Source organism: Clavelina lepadiformis, chromosome 1 (genome assembly GCF_947623445.1).
Source record: "Clavelina lepadiformis chromosome 1, kaClaLepa1.1, whole genome shotgun sequence".
Classification (NCBI taxonomy): Eukaryota; Metazoa; Chordata; class Ascidiacea; order Aplousobranchia; family Clavelinidae; genus Clavelina; species Clavelina lepadiformis.
In genome coordinates this window covers 11,612,173-11,632,228 of record NC_135240.1, presented here as the reverse complement: position 1 = coordinate 11,632,228, position 20,056 = coordinate 11,612,173, and the positions used below count along the sequence as shown (strand labels likewise).

Sequence of the window (20,056 nt, the reverse complement as noted above, 5' to 3'; positions counted from 1 at the left end):
TGCAACAACTATACTGCCTTAAGTGATGAAAAACAAGTTGGCTTTAAATGAAAGAAAAGTTCTTCAAAAAGTTTCTTTAATATTTACTGGTTAAAGTTAAACCATTACTACTTGGTATAACCATAACATGTGGTGGCAAAAAGCAATTATGACATAATAAGTAAAATCCATTGTCAAGACGTTGGTGTTTGAATCAAGTACAGTACTTCTTCGATTATCGGGTCGCTTTATTTTTCTACAGCATTTCAAAATTAGATGGCTTTTTAACTAGCCGTTGGACGAATCATTTGAAAAAACAGTTATGCACGGCAACAGTCAATTTCTTGCAAAAATTTTAACTTTTATCAGTTTTTATACTGTAGGCCTAAGCATAAATGTGTTGTGTTTTCGTTTCGTTTTGACTTAAATGTAACAATTCAATTATCTGGTTTTTTGCTTATCCCATCACGTTCCTGAAAATATTGTCCCAACTAGAGCGAATAATCGCGGAAGATTTGGATATTTAGGATACATAGGATATTTCTTGTAGAAGTCCAGAAATAGGTATACTTTATATGCACAGTATTTAAGGGTCTGTTGTACAATTTTAAGCAGTTTTGAAATGGCAACACTCAATTTATGATGAAGGTTGCGTGATGAACGTCACTATGTAAAAAGTAAAAGTAATCTCATTCCAATGCGCATGCAACATTAATCTGTGATAGTCTGTTGCTATTATTTGCTCAGCATGGGTATAGGGCAGTGGTGGGTAAACTGCGGCTCGCCAGCATGTGTTTTGTGGCTCTTCTAGTCGAATCGGAAAATTCAAAACAAGTAGTAAAGGATACCAAGAGTACCGTTTATGAACGTTTCTCTCTTTTTCTTTTCTTTATTTAAGCCAGCATTTCATTTATGACGTAACACTAAACATAGAATCAGAAGAGTTAGTTAACAGCAAGTCAACGCAATTTCATTGCTAAGACATTATTGTGTTAATTATTACCGTTTTGTTATATTACAATTCTGTTATTATTGCTGAACCTGCACCATTTACCGTTTTTGTATTAAAATAATTTTGAGGCTCTCTGGTACTTGTATTTTCTGCAAATGGCTCTTCCATTGAATACATTTGCCCACCCCTGGTATAGGGTGAAGTTCAAATTTTGTGTTGGTTCAAAATTAAGATTTTTTGAATGCTTTTTTAAAAAAATGTAAGTAAAAAAGTTTAAGCGTTTCATATGAGAATTTGCTCAAAATACTGCATTAAGCTCTTTTATTCTAAATCTTGGTGGATACAAAAACTCAGCTGGGTGACCGAGCTCATTTAGTAGTATATACAAATTGAAAAATTGTAGTTCATATTGCTTAGCCTAACGCAGTGCTTTACGTAAAAGAATAAAGAAACATCCTGTGCTAACCAGGCTTAACTTAACAGACAGACTGTGTACTTATACTGATGAAAGTACACTAGATGCTATGCTACAAATCACTTAGTTGAGTTTTCACCATTACCATTACCACTAGCCTAGTCCAGTACCAGTTTATCATAACGACACAAATTCTTCTGTAATATATGCACTGTCACCTGTGAAGGCCGTGACATTTGTATACTGAAAACAAAACACTACCTGCAACTAATCGCTTACCTGTGATCTCGTGTTTGGTCCTAATAACATTAGCTAGCCACTACCACTTACTGCTGGCGCCCTATTTGATTTAAGGCCAACAACCAAGTTGAATTTATATTGTAATATCGTAATCGCCATTACCTCCATATTACTAGCTGCAAATTTGACATATATTATCGGTAAAAACTGGAAACTGCTTAACTTTAAACACTAAACATTATTGAAAAAGTTTTTTAGTGTACTTAGTGACAAGTCCTGTTTAGTTTAAAGTTAAGTCTTTCCGGTTATTGCTCCTAAATAAACAACAAATACTAACTGACTTTGTGAAATGAACAAGCTTTGCTAAAAATCCACTTTAATGAGGTCCACATTATTACTATCAAGTAGCGTAACCTGTTGCAACAAAAATTAAGCAATTCCTTATGTCTACAAAGTATGTATTTAAATTCTAAGTTGCATCCAACATAACTCAATTTCAGATGAACAATTTCAAGATTTTTCTGGCATCACTCCTGAAAAGGGGAACTCCTTTCTAATTTCTTTCCACTGATGATTACTGCTGACCAAGTATGGCCATGCGATCCTCAACACAGTAAATCATATTCAAGAATAAAGCCAAATTACTAAATGAGGTGCTATTTCTCCGAAACTTTCATCAAAAAATGATTTAAGAAATTTCATAACTAATACTTTTTTGTTATTACGGAGTGTCTGTTTTCATTATTATTGTTTTGTGTCATGGTTTAAATAATTGGAGTTGCACTATGCAAGTACCGAGCCTACATAACAGCGTTATTAACTCAGTTACAACCTAACAAGTGGAAAATATAAAAATATCTGTAGATAACTTGACATAGGAATATAGGATGTATTATGTAATAATACTTGATATATAGGTAGTGGATAATTATATCAAGGTAATTTCTAGCATCATTAGCATTTTAAGCTTACATATGAATGCACTGAATATGTAGCACAAAATAAAAGATAAAACTCAGACATTAAATACTTACATATATTATTACAGCATAATGCATTGCATGAATTTATTCAGTAACAAAAGAAATATGAAAATGAATGACTAAGAATTCAAATTTAATTTATATTCAATACCTCTAGGATATAAAATAACATGATTCTACAAAGTATACAATGTGTGTACAGTATTTAGACCGGTACGCCAGTGTGTTCACTCATGTATATGTTCAATGTACATGTTCATTGTTCACTCAACCAATCATTTTATTTGTTGCCATTGGAAAAAAAATGAGACCTAGTTGTTAATAGCATGCACTAGTACATGGAAAAAGGTGACAAAGCCTAGAAGGCTTAAAACACATACGAAAAAAAAGATGGTGTTGTCGAAAACAGAAAAAGTGTCGATAACAAATAGCACGGCCACTAAACTAAGTTTCATATAAAAAAACAAAAATATCCAGTCTTTAGCAAACGAGCAGATGGTGTGTTCAAGCAAAGGATTTTAGTTACAGCTTAAATATTGTACATCAATGTGCAATGTCAATACACTTGCAACAAAAATCTTAATGCAAAGTACTTCATTTCTGAACTCTACAAGTCTGAATGTTCGCAAAATATGTATGGATTATGTTTCCAGATATATTTTTATGTTGTGCACATGGAAAAAGTAGTTTGAATTGAAATAATTCAATATTGGTTTTCATTAGCAACTATGATGCACTTCAGGTGCGTGGTTTTGCACTTAATGGCAAGGACAGAGCTTTTGCACACCAAATTTTGAGTTCATAAGGAGTCAAATTCTGTGTAATCGCGCACATTCGTGTATCTGGCTATTTTTGTGCACTAGCGCATGTCAGGTCATGTATGGGTGTTTGGCACACACAACAACTTGCTGAAAATGGCCTTACTCTGCAGTGCGGTTGTAGGCCTACTGCACACACTATGCTACTAAGTTAATAGTCAAGTTCAAGCATTTACTGTTAAAGATCTGCTGTATTCATATAATGGACTTTAATATTATTTGCTTTTTGAGGCTATACCATAACAAGTAAACCATACCATAGTAATAATCGTTTTGCATAATGTCACAAGCGTAACCTTATAACCAGCAACCACACCTATTCATTTGAATAAAAAAAAAACAATGGATAGATTCATTCTGCAAAAGAGAATTAAGATATTTGTGTGTGTGTTTTTTAGACGGACTTAAAATGTAAAATACCAGATTTCACTTGGTCTTTTCAGGTAAAAAACAGTCACCATCATTATAGTTATAGCCTTAAACTATGCCTACTTCGCTAACAACAATTGTAATGGAAAATACCGTTTTAATTTATCTCAAAACACACTGGGATATATGTTAATATATCTTCATGTCGACATGACCAGAGTACAGCCGACCGCATAGCTAAGCCCTATAGGGCTGGGTTAAAGGCTACCGCCATCGGTAGATTGCAAACCGGAATCATAGGCTAGCCTAGGCCTAGTTCACCATCTTGACCTTGGCACTAATTTTTTGCGCAAATCTATAGGCTTCATTCGTAAACAAATTTAACGTTTTTCATTACATCCCATTTCCCTTCGAATGTGCATATACATAGGCCTACAAACAAAACTTCGCAATTTTTCCCGAACTCGGCTCTGTTGAACTGAATTCGGAAAGAAACACGGACCGCGAGTTACTGAACCGAACTTTGTCGTATTGTTAATTATGACGTCACTACCCACATTTTCTTTGTACGTTTTTTTCTGAAGAACTTTGTGATTATTCTAAAGTAATAATTTTTTGAAATTCTAACTATATTATTAGAGATTTCCAATAAGATTGAAACTTTTAAAAGCGGTCACAAAATTGAAAACATACCGTACGATTTTTAACAACTATTAGTGTCCCTTTCGCGAAAGATAAATTTTGAAATTGCGCCATTAGTAGCTTGTACTGTACAAAATTACAACGAGTTTTTCACTATGCAATTAATTAAGAGCTTTTTAGAGACAATTCAATTGCAAACTTGCAATAGTCTTGTTTATATGTCCCATTAGCACAAAACTATGGTGTTTTGTAGTGCTTCAAAGGGAATTTTAGAACCGATTAAACGTGTACTCCTAAGAGCCGATCCAAGCGCAACGTGATAGAAATGCAGCGATTCTGCTGAGAAACCTAAATCGGTATTCCCATTTTTTATTTACTAGCATTAACAAGAATTTACTCACTTTTGTACGCCCAAGAAAAGTGGAATAGATAGTAATTTTGAGTTAATAAACGTGTATTGCTAAAAGCCTAACTTGGTCTATCCAAACGCGACACGATAATAATGTATTGATTTGACCAAAAACTTTAATCAATTCTGCTGAGAAATCAAAACTTAACCCATTAGTTCTAACAATCAAAACAGTTGATAGATAGCTATATTACGAAGGAAAGTGTTTTTCGGGAATGGCGCCTGGACCCGGAATGAAGCACTGAACATATCCACTTACGCAGTTGATGACTTTGTGATAATTATATGAATTAATGAAATATAAGATTGTGTACGACATAGAATTCTCGTCTAGCGAATCAGCGAAGCATAACACTGCGTGACGTAGTCGATTGCTTCGTACTTACTGTGTGTGCATTTTGATTTATTCAGTCTTTTCTGGCTATTACGTTCAACGCCGCAATATGTCTTTATGCTGTTGCTGTAACAATGTTTTATCTTGATGTATTCATTCAAAGAGGCTTCAATATAATCAGATTATACAGTTGTCATTCCTGTGTTATTATTGTTGAAGTCTATCAAAGTTCACTGTTAAGATATACACAAGTAAACAGACTTTGTAGTGAAGTGGGTAAACCTTACAGGTTAAGGTACCATATACCACTTTTCATTACAACTTTACTGAATCGTTGGTAAAAACACACTGATCTCTATAAACACACCTAGTGCAACAATATCAACAACAGCATACTGTAACATAACAAAATGTCTATAACAACATCTCTATCTAGTGTTTATAGAGATCCGTGTGAAAATCCCATGCAAGACAGTGCCAAATCTGGCATTGGAGATTCCACAAGATCTGAAAGGTTTCTTGAAAGTGTGGCGGTCGGAACCAAGCCACATAAAGGTCGTTTCGCATGTTTTGACAATGTTAACCAGTATGAAATGTAAGTTTTTTGTGCAGCAAACAACGTAATTTTCAAGGACTGGTGTACACCAGAAGACAACGAAAAGTGTGATGTCAATGTCAATGTTTAAGAATTACAACAAAGACCATAGAAAGATTAATATAAAGACGTTGAATAGCAGTAGCCTCCATAGCTCACTTAGCTTTTTTGACCCATTTTGTGCACCAGATAGGCTTTTAGGCCTATAGCTACCGGCAAAACGCTTCCTTTCCATACGGGAATATTAAAGAGACTATAGACCAGATATTTTGGTGACGTTATGTACCGAATGGAGGGATATGACATGGGAGCATACGTCATCGATGTACCAATTGGGGGGAGGGATAACCGAGAAGGGGGATCCTTCCTAACGACCGCAGTCATAGACATTAAATTAAAATGTACCATAAAAAGAAAACTAAGTCGCATGGTCACTTCTAAGTTCTGTGGCTTAATTTAAAATGATCAACCTTTTTGGCAGGTTGTTGATTGATCAATACGTTACCATCCAGTTGTTTGCCGATTTACATAATTTTTGTTTTGCTTCCATTTATTCCTAATCCAATTTTGGCACTAGTATCTTGTAATGCAGATCTCATGTTTTGTACATCATTTTTGTCTCCTCAAGTAGTGCTATATCATCAACAAAATCTAGATCTGTGATTCGATGATGTTTAGACAAGTATATGCCAAAGTTAACATTATTCATTGCCTTGCACATTATGTATGTTGATAAACGCATATGTTTATCATGTAAAGAATTAATGTGCTACTTTCCAGAGCAAACTGTTTACATTCCGATGCCCAGAACGCTTGTACTTCTAAAAAAGATCAAAGTGGATCGGTATCGGTAATTTTCATTGCTAAATATAGGCGATAGAAAAAGTCTTGCCACCCCAAAAAATCGGCGACCATAACTCAAAAAGGGTCTAATAATTAGGCCTAATAGTTATCAGGAGCCCAATGCGTATAACAACATCTACAGCTCAAATACAAGTATTTATTTTGGTTTTTAGTTTTCAGTTTGGTTTTAAGAACACATGTTAAGCATGCCATCGTGTTATTGAGAAGCATCAAATCTCAATGCTAGCTGAGAAAGACCTTCAGCAAGCTGCAGGTTGTAGTTTGTCCACTCCACTTTAATTGGAGTCAGATTAGTCCACAATTTTGTTGCATAAGAGCAAATAACCATACAGATGTTATCAGTAGAATTGGATGAAATTGTTTTGTGAAAAAGCTTTATGAAATGAAAAAAATTGATTCAAATTTTAGCGACTGTATGCCAGAGATTAAAGATGGCACAGTATAGACCACATTCAGCATATAGGCCTAGGGTATACGATAAGGTTTTTTTATTTTGTATTAAGCATTTAATTTTTCTAAATGGAATATCATGTGTCAGTTATTAAAGATAAGGTTATATAATGGAAAAATCGGTGATTAAAGAAGAAATTCGTAAGCAAGGTGAATTTGTTCGTCAACTTAAATTGGACAAAGCTGAAAAAGAAAAGGTACCAGTATATGTTTCATAGACAAGCAATTCAGGAATGTTAGTTTGATTTTGCAATGCTTTGTTGGGAGCTGTGAAGTTATTCCAATGAATGCCATTTTTTCCAAGGATATTACATGCTGCTTAAAATAGTTAAAAATTCACGACTATCATACTTTTATCACTATTCCTTATTTCTTCAAACAAGAGATTTATGTTTTAATAACATTTGCAGAAAATTGACTTCATTAATTTTTTATAAACTGGTTTCTGTCCTCATCAAAAGTTGGTTACTTTTTGCTGTGTTATTTTAGTATGTTTAACCTCACTTTCTGTGTGAGGCGTACTTTCGTGCAGGTATGCAGACATGTTTGCATACTTAGTCATAGTTTGTGCCAAGATACTTCTGTTACACAACAAAGCATTGCAAAGGTGAAAGACCACGCTTCTATTTCCATCTAGTTATTTTCATATAGTATATACTGTTTCTGATGATATATATAACTAGAAAGTGATGCCAAGAACAAATAAAATAACTCACTTTTTTGGTAATTGTGATGGAAATTAACTTTTTACTTGGAAAAAACTGATGTATGTTCTACTAAGAGTGTTTTTTGTTTTAGATAGATGAGGAAGTCACAAAACTGCTGGCGCTTAAGGCACAACTTGGAGAGGACGCCTCATCTGGCAAGTTTGTTTTAAAAACTCCTAAGGGGACCAGGGACTACAATTTGAAACAAATGGCAATCAGAGAAAATGTGTTTGACACTATTATCAAATGCTTCAAACGTCATGGTGCAGGAACAATAGACACCCCCGTATTTGAGTTGAAGGTCAGACAGAGTTGTTTTTATAGAAATTCTTGTCTGCTATCAAATATACAATATGCTTATTAGGATGTTTCATTTTTTCACCATTTTGGAATTTAAAAAAGCTTGGGGTCTCCCTAGGCGGTATTTTGTGCACAATGAAAGAATCTAAACTTTTTTTTGATTTATGACGTCATTTTGAGGTTGCACCCCCTTGTTGAAGTTTCAGTGGAGGTGCATTGTTTTAATTTGGCGATATCTTGGTAACCGATTGAGCTAGGGCCATTATCAAGATGTCAAAAGATGCAGAATGGCTGGTTTCCTATAACCACTCAATACATTTTAATTGCATTTTCACTTTAGAAAAAAAGTTAAGAAAAACCTAAGTTTTGACATATTTTGTATGTTGGGAACTACATTGTGATTTGCATAAAAAATATGTCAAAACTTAGGTTTTTCTCAAATAACTTTTTTTCTAGAGCGAAAATGCAATTAAAATGTATTGAGTGGTTATAGGAAACCAGCCATTCTGCATCTTTTGACACCTTGATAATGGCCCTAGCTCAATCGGTTACCAAGATATCGCCAAATTAGAACAATGCACCTCCACTGAAACTTCAACAAGGGGGTGCAACCTCAAAATGACGTCATAAATCAAAAAAAGTTTAGATTCTTTCATTGTGCCCAAAATACGGCCTAGGGAGACCCCAAGCTTTTTTAAATTCCAAAATGGTGAAAAAATGAAACATCCTAATGCTTATAACTTGTGATTTTTCTGCTGTTTATGTCATTTTTTTCCCCACACAATATTTATTTCATGTTACATTTCCTACTGCTTTTGTTTAGGAAACTTTAACTAATAAATATGGTGAAGACAGCAAGCTCATATATGACTTAAAAGACCAAGGAGGCGAAATGCTTTCACTTCGTTATGATTTGACGGTACACTGTTTAATTTTCATTGATGACAAGCAATTCGTTTTTATTCTACTTTGACTTATACACACATTGGTTCGTTTTAACTATAACAATTGATTTGACTATGCTCTAGGTGCCCTTTGCGAGATATATGGCAATGAACAAAATTCAGACAATTAAGCGCTATCATATTGCAAAAGTGTATCGACGTGACAACCCTGCCATGACACGTGGCCGGTATAGAGAGTTTTATCAGGTGATATTATACCATCAATGCTTACATGATTGATACATCATATCACTGATCCAATGATTTGTATACGGTGTTATTTAGGAATTTATGCGAATGAACTATATGCTATTTAGTGTGACATTGATATTGCTGGCCAGTATGATCCAATGATTGCAGATGCGGAATGTCTCAGAATTGTCTATGAAATATTATCAGCTCTCAAGCTGGGTGATTTTGTGATAAAGGTGAGTCACAAAAATCATTACTTTGTACTGGCATAATGTTATACATTGCACATATTGCAGAAGTAAGTAAGTACCATAATCCAATGATATCAAGATGAGAAAACACATTTATAGACTATATTGAAAATTAGAAATCATTTATTTTGTTGCAGGTAAACGATCGACGTATGTTGGATGGTGTGTTTGCAGTATGTGGGTGCCCAGATGAGAAGTTTCGGCAGGCATGCTCCGCTGTAGATAAACTAGATAAACTGCCATGGGAGGATGTGAAAGCTGAAATGTTAGAGAAGGGCCTCACTGAAGAAACAGCTGATAAAATTGGTGTTTATGTGCAAATGTCTGGTGAGTGACTTCGTAAAATGTTTGAATGAATACTGTTATTAAGGTAGTTGTTACTTTTGTTACAAAATTCTCTTCACTTTGGCTTTATAATTTAAAGGAGGACAAGAGCTTGTCGAACACCTGCTTTCTGATAAATTGCTTATGACAAGCAAATGTGCAATGGCTGGATTAAATGATATTAAGCTACTACTTAGATATTTGCAAATTTATCAGCTTGGAAACAAGGTAATACATGAAACATACTCCTTTATTTCTTAATAAAGCCATTACATTAAACTATGCAGGTATAATGATTTCTGAAATTAAAGTTTTTATATGCTTAGGTATCTTTTGACATGAGCTTAGCTCGGGGTTTGGACTATTACACTGGTGCAATTTTTGAAGCAGTGCTAACTGGCACTGCTGTCAATACAAACCAACCAAGGATTAAAGGGGAAACTGTTGGAGTTGGTTCTATTGCTGGCGGGGGTCGCTATGATAATCTCGTTGGGAGTTTTGATCCAAAAGGAAGATCGGTTTGTGATACATTGTGAATGATGTCTGCCATGATCATTATAATAATAATCCACTTTAGGAGTATGTTAACTTGTTTAGGCATGTCACAAAAATGTTACACATTTGGTCATTCTGTTGTACAGGTCCCTTGTGTTGGTGTAAGCATCGGTGTGGAAAGAATATTTTCTATATTGGAGGCGCAGTTGAAAGCAGATGGACACAAGACTAGGACGAATGATACAGAAGTTTATGTTATATCTCCACAGAAAAACTTTCTCGAAGAAAGAATGCAAATAATAACAGAACTATGGAAAGCTAATATAAAGGTAGTCTAAGAATTCACTTACTTGCAGCACTTTTCTAAACTGCCCATTTGTTTAATGAAGTGTAGTTTGCTCCCTTTATGTAACAGTATTTTTAATTTTTTATTTGTTCAGGCTGAAATGCCATATAAGCGTAACCCAAAACTTCTAAGCCAACTCCAAACCTGTGAAGAGCGTGGTATACCTTATGCAGTGATAATTGCAAGCAGCGAGAAAGAGACAAACACTGTTAAACTGCGGACCATTGATACTCGTGAAGAAGTTTCAATTCCCAGAGAAAATATGGTTAAAGAAATTAAAGACCGTTTGCAAATTTGTAAAAATAACACTGACCAAAACTAATCAGTAGTTGTCATACAATATGGTGTACTGTGCGCCTTTGATGTCAGTAGGATATGCTAACTAGTTTCTGATAAGTGTCAATCATAACCAACTTTAAAACAATAATTTATTCATTTCTCAACAAAAATCGCATTATTAATTATATATTTTACTATTGAAGTATCTCAGTACTTCTAGTTCTGCTTCACAAAATATTTTGGAGTGCTCATATGAAAATGGTGTTCTCGTCCATACCAATGTCCTCTATAGTAGCTGCCAAATACAGGGTTGAACTGGTGAGGTTGAGGAATGTCCTTACTATTTGTCAATGTTTTGTACGAGCCAGTTTCCTCTTTTATCTCCCATCGTGCCATTTGAAGTTCAGTATCACTGAGACCTCCATGTGATATTCTGGCATAACCCAACCTAAGATGCAACCATTATTGCAGCAAATGCATCAGAAGGTGCCCTTGGATTTGGTTTAAGATAAAACACTCACTTGGTTAGACCCCTGTACATGATGTACTCACACCATCTTTCTTTATCATTTGAATCAATATCTTTCAATCTTCCTTTGCTTAACAATTCCTTGTAATCCCTGCTTCCTGGAGCAGATGTCACGTACCCCAGAAATACCACTGGATTTTCAGATTGATCACACAGATTTGCCAGTGACTCAGCCTGAAGGCGTCTATCTATATCGTCGCTGTAAAGTACACCAGCACACAATTACACCGGGCATATGTAACAATCTACGTTTTGATAAGCTCAATACAAACCGGTCATTGCCCATATGAGTTACAACAAAATCCACTGGGGTTCCAGATACGTTCACAGTGGCTGAGACTGAAGGTGCTAGTTCTCCTTCAGGTGAGGGTAGCAGGTGATGTTTTGATTTAATAATTGGATACTTTGACAGCAAAAGATTACCTAAATTACCCAAAAGAAGCTTCTATAATATCCTTATTACTGAGAAACAAAAGAATAAGATGGTGATATCACATCAGATTGATTATAATAATTACCCCAAGTGTGATCTCTGGTAGAAGGTCCAAAATCTGCATACATACCCAGTTTCTCACCAAGCCACATCGCAATGTCCTTGTTTCCTAATTAAGAGTGGTGTTGTAATTAAGTACACTCAACGGCATTACAAAATGAACTTAGACTTAAAATGTTTATCTCCACTAACCAAGATATGGCTTTGACGCATCAGACTCTAGCAGTGTGATGACATCAGCGCCAGTGTGGTTGAGTAAGCTAGCAGCACGGTCTAAGCTGGGCCATCCCTCATTGTCATAACCAAAATGAAATGTCCAAATCAATGCAGAGAATTCTTTTTTGGAATTGGGCAATTCTGATGTAATAAAAGTTGCATGATTTAAGTTTTGGTATGGAATGTAAATCAATGGGTACCACAATGCCATAACAATTACATGAGTACTACTGCAACACCTGGTTTTAATGAACTGCTATATGTAGGCATGATATGATTCCTGTAATGAAACCCAACAAGTCCAAGCAAAGCAATTGCGAACAAATATTTTTTAATAATTTTTCCCAAAGCAGCATCTTTTGAAGGCTTGTCTGATGTGGGCTGGTCTCTTGAAATAACATAGTACTTTTTCTCTGGCATTTCAAGGGATATTGTTAGCAAATTTCCACATGAACTTTGTTTGGTTGCACATATGGCAATTTGTGGCATCATGACAGCTGCAAAAATTAAAACAACACAAAATTATTATTAAAGCACAATAATAGGTATTATACAAGCAACAAAGTAAGTATCGGAAAACATTAGAACGTAGAGAACTCATAATGTAAGCCAGAAACCAATATTTAAAATATCATGATCAGAATGCTTCCTAGTTCCTATTTTTACTTACCAATGACAATATATGTCCTTTCTCTTGCTAGTTCACCAAGGGGCACAAAATTATATGCAGTGCACCAAATCATGGCCAGAATACCAGCCAAGTATGTTGCATTACCAATCATCAAAGATTTTCCTGGAGACTCACATGCCACCATTTTTTCACAAATTGATGGCCATACTGACATGATATATAAAGCCAAGAAAGTACCTGAAAAAGTCAACAAAATTAATATATTGTTGCATTAAAACTAAAGTGCGTTAAGTTTTGAGAAAAAATTTTCAAGTTTTTGAAAATATTTGCAAAAAGTTTAGATTTTCATGAGCTTTTAGGGACATGCAATTTGCAACTAAACAACTTTAACCTGGATGTAGGGGTGAGTTAATCTTTTTCTTACCCTAGTTTTGGACAGAAAATTTTTTAGTTACAAATATATTCTTTGGTTTGAATTTGAGATGTGAGTCACTTGACATGTTGACTGCCAAGGTCTGATTAAATAATCTGATCCCAGATGCCAATCAATATTTGACTCATTTATGTGTTTTAAATTTTCGATACATTTCTTCCCAAAAATGTTTGTTTCTGTTGCGAGAGGGTTTTCCCTTTCTTGTCCCAGACGCCATGTACGGCTTCAGCGTGTGCGAAAACATGAGATAACTCGTTGCTGGCATCCAGCGTTTCAAACTTATTTTTTACTTAAAAAAACAGTAATTGCAAATTTAATAAACTGTTTGGTTAAGATCGGTTACCGGTAATTAGTTTAATAAAGATAAAAAAAAAATTATTGACAGTCTACAGCAGGGGCGGGCAACTTTTTCGGTCGGCGGGCCTGATATGAGAAAATAAAGTACTTGGCGGGCCGGATTTCTGAATCGATACATTAATCGTGTATTTATCCACCTATGCAAGGAATAAATCGTATTTAATGTAAACTTTAAGTTTTAAGCATAGAGACCAAAAACAGTATTTAATGAATTTATTAATGAATAATGTACTTCAATAGCTGCTGAAATCAAAACTGAACTGCTAAACTGAACTGCTGAACTGTCTGCGGGCCGCTCAAAATCCCGTCGCGGGCCGTATGTTGCCCACCCCTGGTCTACAGCTACATTTTTATATAGGCGTAGCATAACTTATTGAGAGTAGGAGAACTTCCACATTTCCTTATGGCTGCAATTATATAATTTTTTTCGATTTAGCTTGCAATCTGTTAAGTTTATTTGACTTTAAGAGCTAAGCAGAAGAAATCTGCTGAGTCTTATGTTTGAGACTTAGGGCTATTTAGTAAAATATTTTTGAAAAAGAGGCACAAAAATTTCAATATTTCAGAAATACATTACTTCTAGAAAATCGAAAGTCACAAATGAAAAGTAGTTGCTTATGCGATAATTTTGAGCCAATAAAATTGTTTTTGAAAATATGGACCTAAAGCAGTTTAGTTTCAGTGCAACAATGTTAGAAATGCACCCACAGTACAACAACTATCATCGAACTCACCACAACCGTACGCCCACCAAGTTGGTAAAAACATGAGTCCCATACTGGAAGCTATTCCACACGCGGACCACAGCTTATTTTCTGGCAACGTTGTGTGCATTGATAAAAACAACCCAGCAGTAAGCATAACAAGTATCAAGCCACTATCATGCAAAATAATTGCAATTTGTAAACAGTTTGTTAAGATCAGAAACAAACAAATGCATTACACAATAATGTAGGCGCCTAATAACAAAACTACATCCATAGTTAAAATTCGTTACCCCCATGGATTTGGTAGGGGTCCGGTGTTGGGGTAACCTTGAACTGCATAGCGACATACAACCGACACCTCCCCAAAAATTGCATGCAGGACAAAACATGTGGCCCCATAGGCAAGACTTGGGCCCAGACATGATTGCTTTCTAATATTAACCAAAAATAGAAAACAGTTATCATTAATTAATAGTACAAAATGAAGAACAATGAAAATACTGTGTATATCTACATATGTACTTAGTTTTGACTTTCGATTCAGTTTTAACCGTGTCACCAGATTGTTTCAAAGTGCTTGGTTTTGCGGACAACGTCATCCATTCTACCATAACTTTTGCAACAGCAGCCAGGGTAAGAAATGTTATCAAAACTTTGTTGGTCACATAATCATTCCACATCGGTGATATCGAAACATACCTAAACAAGTAACACCAACTTAAATATCTATTTAAGATATTCAGTATTCGTATACAGTTCTTCGCTAAACAGAAATTCATTTACTATAATTATGCCATAATACTATCTGGAGTAGTTTAGAAAATCTAACCATATTTTTGAAGCAACCATGGCCATGAAGCCAATAGTAAAAGACCAAAACGAAAGTTTTCGTTTCTCTATATCGTCCTGCCACCAGAGGGCACATTGTAAAACATAAGCTGATGCAATGCCAGCTGAGAGAATGATAAGGCGAGATAACGTTGTTTCAGCTTGAAATGAAGCACAACCTCCTGTAGAGTAAAAAAACAACAAATTCGTCATAATTTGTTGCAAAATTATGTTTTTCATCAGTAGCAACAATTTAGAATACATGATACCATAAATATATATACATTACAAATACAGTATATATAAACATGTTTACACTATTTGTATGTAATGTTACGTATTAATAGAAATCGTCAATGAATACAAATATACTTCATTAAACTTACAAATTACTGTCATCATCAATAGTACTACTTTTTTCTTTACTTTTAAAATTAATTTTGAATCTAGGAAATGTATTTATATGTAGTAACAATAAAATCTGTAGGCTATGTGCCGTGACAACTTAAAAGAAAATATAACGAAGCTGAGAAGTAGATTACCTATTAATATCATCAATAATGCTGCCAATCCAGTTGAACTTTTTAGAATTGACCTTAGGCCACTACCACATGTAAACAGCACAGGGGAGAAAATAACCAATGCAAAGATTTCATACCCAGATATTTCCAACTCATTTAATGGATAAAACCATATCATTGGACCCAAGTGATGGACAAGGCACCAAAAAGCATATCCAATAACCGATTCGTATATCAGTGACTCCGCCATCAGCAAACTTGTGCGAGGATATGTTCTAAATCTTTACAGCTGCTTTTTGTACACACTGCTTAAAAGCTTGGAATTCTTTTTCACAGTCACCTTTTCTAAGATTATTCCACTCACTTACGCATGTGCCATAAACCAAAGCTTGTTTTGCACAAGTGCGAATTTTTAGTGGAAGCTCCTTTCGCAAATATTGCCTGGCTTGCAAAACCGCCGTAGGATTGTGTGGCATTTCTATCTGAAACACAGAAACTTACTGAATCATTCACTCTAGAAAACAAAACAACCTATCCTAATACTGTGGTAATCACTGTTGTACTTGACTCGAGTTTACTTGAGTCACATTTTCTGATGATTTCACTCAAGCAATTTAAATTGACTGGAGTCAGAAAAAAAAGACTTGAGAACAAAACTGGTGGTAGTACAGTCTATTCCAAACCAAGAAATAGCTAACAAGTGCCGAATTCAACTTATGCTTGAACACACCACTTGCTCGTCTGCTTAACTTGGCATTTTTAATTTATTTTTCGTGAGTTTAAGTGTTTAACAATAGTCCATACATATTCCTATTAGCCTATGTAGGGGTAGGCTAGCCAATATGCGAAAGTAGCCAGTAAGCGAAATTTTGCCAAAAATCGCTAATCAAATTTTAAGTTTTGTACATTTTGGACTAAAATTTCGTGTGCAACATTTTAAAGCCCTTCTCTGTTAACATACAAATTTTCAAGTTTCTACCTACAAATTATCCTTGTTTTGTATCTAGAGAAACACACCGTACTCAAAAAAAAGCTAAATTTCTTGCTGAGGCAAGAAATTTTTCCCTGTACAAATCTTTTAATTTTTCGCGAATAATAGGAGCTAGAGAGCTCTTTTTTCGCACACTCGCGCATTGGTTCCTCCTCTAAATCTCTTTAAATTTTCGTGGAGCTCTTTCATCTTTAAGTTTCTTTTTTAATCACTTTTTCTACGTTGGTCCAACTTTGGTGCGGTAGCCAATATGCGAACGTAATTTCACAGTACTGTAAAATCCTTTCAGTCACACATTGTTGGTGGAATGCGATGATTGCGATCGCTGGTATCATGTTAAATGCACCCACTTGGATACCAATCTCACCCAACATGAAATCGGAAAGCTCACTTACCTCTGTCATAACTGTGAGTGAAGGCATATCTGAATGCTACTTTCAGATGACAATTTGAATTTTAGCTCTGGTTGCCATTCTTACTGTTGTTATTTTGAAGTTGGTTGTTTTCCGTATTGTGATTCCTTTTAAGGCTTTAAGCGTGATTTTTAAACTCATTCGTTGCGAATAATTTTGCTGTTTACGTTGAATTCTTGAAAAAATAAAACAAACACGTTTTCTATAAATGCAATGCCTCTGATTGCACGTCGATGTTGAACAGTGATTGACGGTTGTGGATTTGGATGTTTCTTTATCTCAAGTTTCTGATTTCCTTCAGCAGTAAATAAAACGATTCGCTACTTCAGATTTCTCCGATTTCTTGGTGTTTGGCTCGTTTTCTTTTAAACTGGTCTTAATATTTTGGTGTATGCCATATAGGCCTATGTGTCAAATATTTATCGTATCATGTTTGGGCACGCTCTAACAAGGATAGCACCTTACTTTTCCATCCCTATAGCCAATGGCAAAAATTAACGATACGATTACAAAGCGCCTTTGCTTAGAATCAGCGTGCAATACTAAAAAAAGAATAAAGGTTATGGTTTCTATTCGAAACATATATACGGTAACTTACTATACGTTACTATATACTATACGTTTATTTTCGAAAAATGCCATTTTTATGGCAAATAATCGGCAGAATTTAAAGCTTGAATAAATAATTGATGTCTATTTAATTAAAATTAACCAATCAGAATACAGTAAAACTAGCTCGACTAAGTGTGAAATTCATGTTTCTTGCATTCGCAAACTGGCGCAATTATCGCAAACTGGCGCAAAAATTGCTGGTGCAAGATTTGCTACCACCCGTAAGATATTAATTAAAAATTTACGGTTTTAAAGTATAATATAGAGAATAAAATTACGCTTCTAATGATATAAAAACCATGGTTGTGTGATCAATAGAACTTGTTTTATTTACGTATTACTTTGCGTTATATGAAGTTTTTCGCAAATTGGCTAGCCTACCCTATATATAGACCTAGACCAAGCTACGGTTTTACTAAATATAAGTTTATAATGGCTGCACTAGTCTGCTCGTTGTTAGTTTGGTATGATAAACTATTAATCTTTATTCTCGGACTGAGGAAAGTCTTTACACGACTAACTGACTTTAACCCCTCTATATGATTCCTCATCGTTCGAGCGCCGGTTATTTAGTCTTCTGAGACGTTTGTTACCAGACTACCAGAGCACGATTTTAGCCTTTTCGGCTTTGTCACGTTTTCCCATTCATTATTCCATGGTAATAACAATTGGCTTCAATTTTTCGTCCCCACCGAGCTTCTGATGAAAATTAAATGATTGATCACACTGCAGGCAGAAATCTTGTGAAACCAATGTTAATGTGAATGTCATGCAAGGTGAAGCCCCTCTTGCAAGAAAGAAAAGCTTATTTATATGCTGTCGTTTAATTCTCAAGAAATCATGAATTATTTAGTTCAACCATAGTATACTAAAAGATATGTTTTAGTATACTATGGTTTAACTAAAATCATTGCTTAATTGCGTAAAATATTCTTGAAACTTCTATCACAGGAATCTTGAAAGTCAAGTGTTTTCACATGTATATCCTGCTATCACTGGCATTCATTACGCTTCACTAGGCTTGCATGACTTAGCAAAAGAGTCCCTTGCCCTTATTTTACGTGTTTGACGCAGTGATGCCACTTTTGATGTTACAACATCAGATTTGATGTTTTGAGAATTTGTTTTGATGTTTTAGATCTCAAATTTGATGTTGAAATGCAATTTGGTGTTTTGTGTAAGTATATACTTGCCACGACACAAGTTTTTACAAGTTAGGATTTCTTACAACACGCCCAGTTTCGACTTATAGCAACTACTGAATTAGCAAGGCCCTAGCCAGACTTATATTTTTGGTAGCGTCTATTTCACCGGATTCCGAATTTGGAAAAAGCTAACTCAGTAAAGGGCTAGCCCGATTACGCAATTGTAATTTTTTTATTTCGGTAAACGGCGGCGATTGAAGTTGACACTTATTTCACGGTCATGCCGTCCTTCCTTTATCGAAATAGGAAAATACGAACACGGTAAACTGCAATTACGTTAGTCAGTGAATTGAAATGTACACTAGTTTTCAACTTATAACGACATACTAATCTTACCAAAGGGCAAATTAACCTAAAACTAATCCCTTCTGACTCAAACTCTCCCTACTCATGATTGAATTACTAAGCTAGACTGGAATTAGAATAAGTGCTATTTTTCAAATTAGAATTTCATCTTTTTCCAAAGTGAAAATTAATTTAAAACTAATCTGACCGAAACTCTCACCTCTCACGACTAAATTAACTAAAAAATAAATTTTAACAAAAAAGGAAGTCAAACATTAACAAGATTCACGCCCGATACCTCTAGCATACGAGCCCCAACCTTAACCACATGCCCCCTAACATTGCCTTATTTTACATTGGTCAAAAATGAGATTGATAAATTTATCAACAAAAACCTGATGTACTTGATAAGCTACTTGTACTCGAGTGTTTTTTAAACTAAGCCTTTGTACTCAAGTACCAAAATTAGTACTTGTATACAGCTCTAGCACATATCTGCATGTACACATTTTGAAATAAAGTGAGCATCTTGTGAATCGGTCAATTTATTTTTTGCATGTGCAGTGTGCCACAATTAGCTTATTTACAGTTTAAAACATGTGCGAGTTCATTGCTGCAGCACTTGGGATACACAGTCTTAGGAAACGGTTTATATTATGAATGATTGAAGGTTTTCATTAGCACATGCATATGTTGTAGATTTTTATTTTACATTCCATTACTATGCACTGGGGAGTCTAGTAACAAGTGCACAACCAGATGACCAATGGATTTTTTTTCCCAAAACAGCAAATTTTCCAATCTAGTAGACAATGAATTTTTAATACATTAAAGCTATAAAAAAGCAGACACCAAGTGTGCAGAAGCCACAACCTGCACCTTTTTACATGTAACATTTAACTTATGTGAGTTCAGCTATAATGTTGCAAAAAAGTTTGCAACTCCAA

At 34.9% G+C, this 20,056-nt stretch overlaps 2 protein-coding genes across 2 annotated transcripts; one reads left to right on the top strand and one right to left on the bottom strand.

Annotated features, from left to right (window-relative positions):
• The first annotated feature begins 7,085 nt into the window (after positions 1 to 7,085).
• LOC143447878 (histidine--tRNA ligase-like) lies at positions 7,086 to 11,216 on the top strand. Its single transcript, XM_076947781.1, has 10 exons — positions 7,086 to 7,247; positions 7,849 to 8,058; positions 8,881 to 8,976; positions 9,086 to 9,208; positions 9,319 to 9,429; positions 9,582 to 9,771; positions 9,869 to 9,996; positions 10,095 to 10,286; positions 10,410 to 10,592; positions 10,704 to 11,216. Exons 1-10 carry the CDS (start codon positions 7,161 to 7,163, stop codon positions 10,929 to 10,931), a joined length of 1,548 nt encoding a protein of 515 aa, XP_076803896.1. The 5' UTR covers positions 7,086 to 7,160; the 3' UTR covers positions 10,932 to 11,216.
• Positions 11,020 to 15,858, bottom strand: LOC143447862 (PGAP2-interacting protein-like). The gene is made up of 12 exons (XM_076947780.1): positions 15,625 to 15,858; positions 15,084 to 15,264; positions 14,777 to 14,953; positions 14,545 to 14,685; positions 14,282 to 14,424; positions 12,797 to 12,994; positions 12,366 to 12,623; positions 12,103 to 12,267; positions 11,936 to 12,019; positions 11,690 to 11,840; positions 11,410 to 11,616; positions 11,020 to 11,336 (listed from the first exon to the last, which is right to left on the bottom strand). The coding sequence occupies exons 1-12, from the start codon at positions 15,851 to 15,853 to the stop codon at positions 11,105 to 11,107; spliced, it is 2,166 nt and encodes a 721-aa protein (XP_076803895.1). The 5' UTR covers positions 15,854 to 15,858; the 3' UTR covers positions 11,020 to 11,104.
• Positions 15,859 to 20,056: the final 4,198 nt, after the last annotated feature.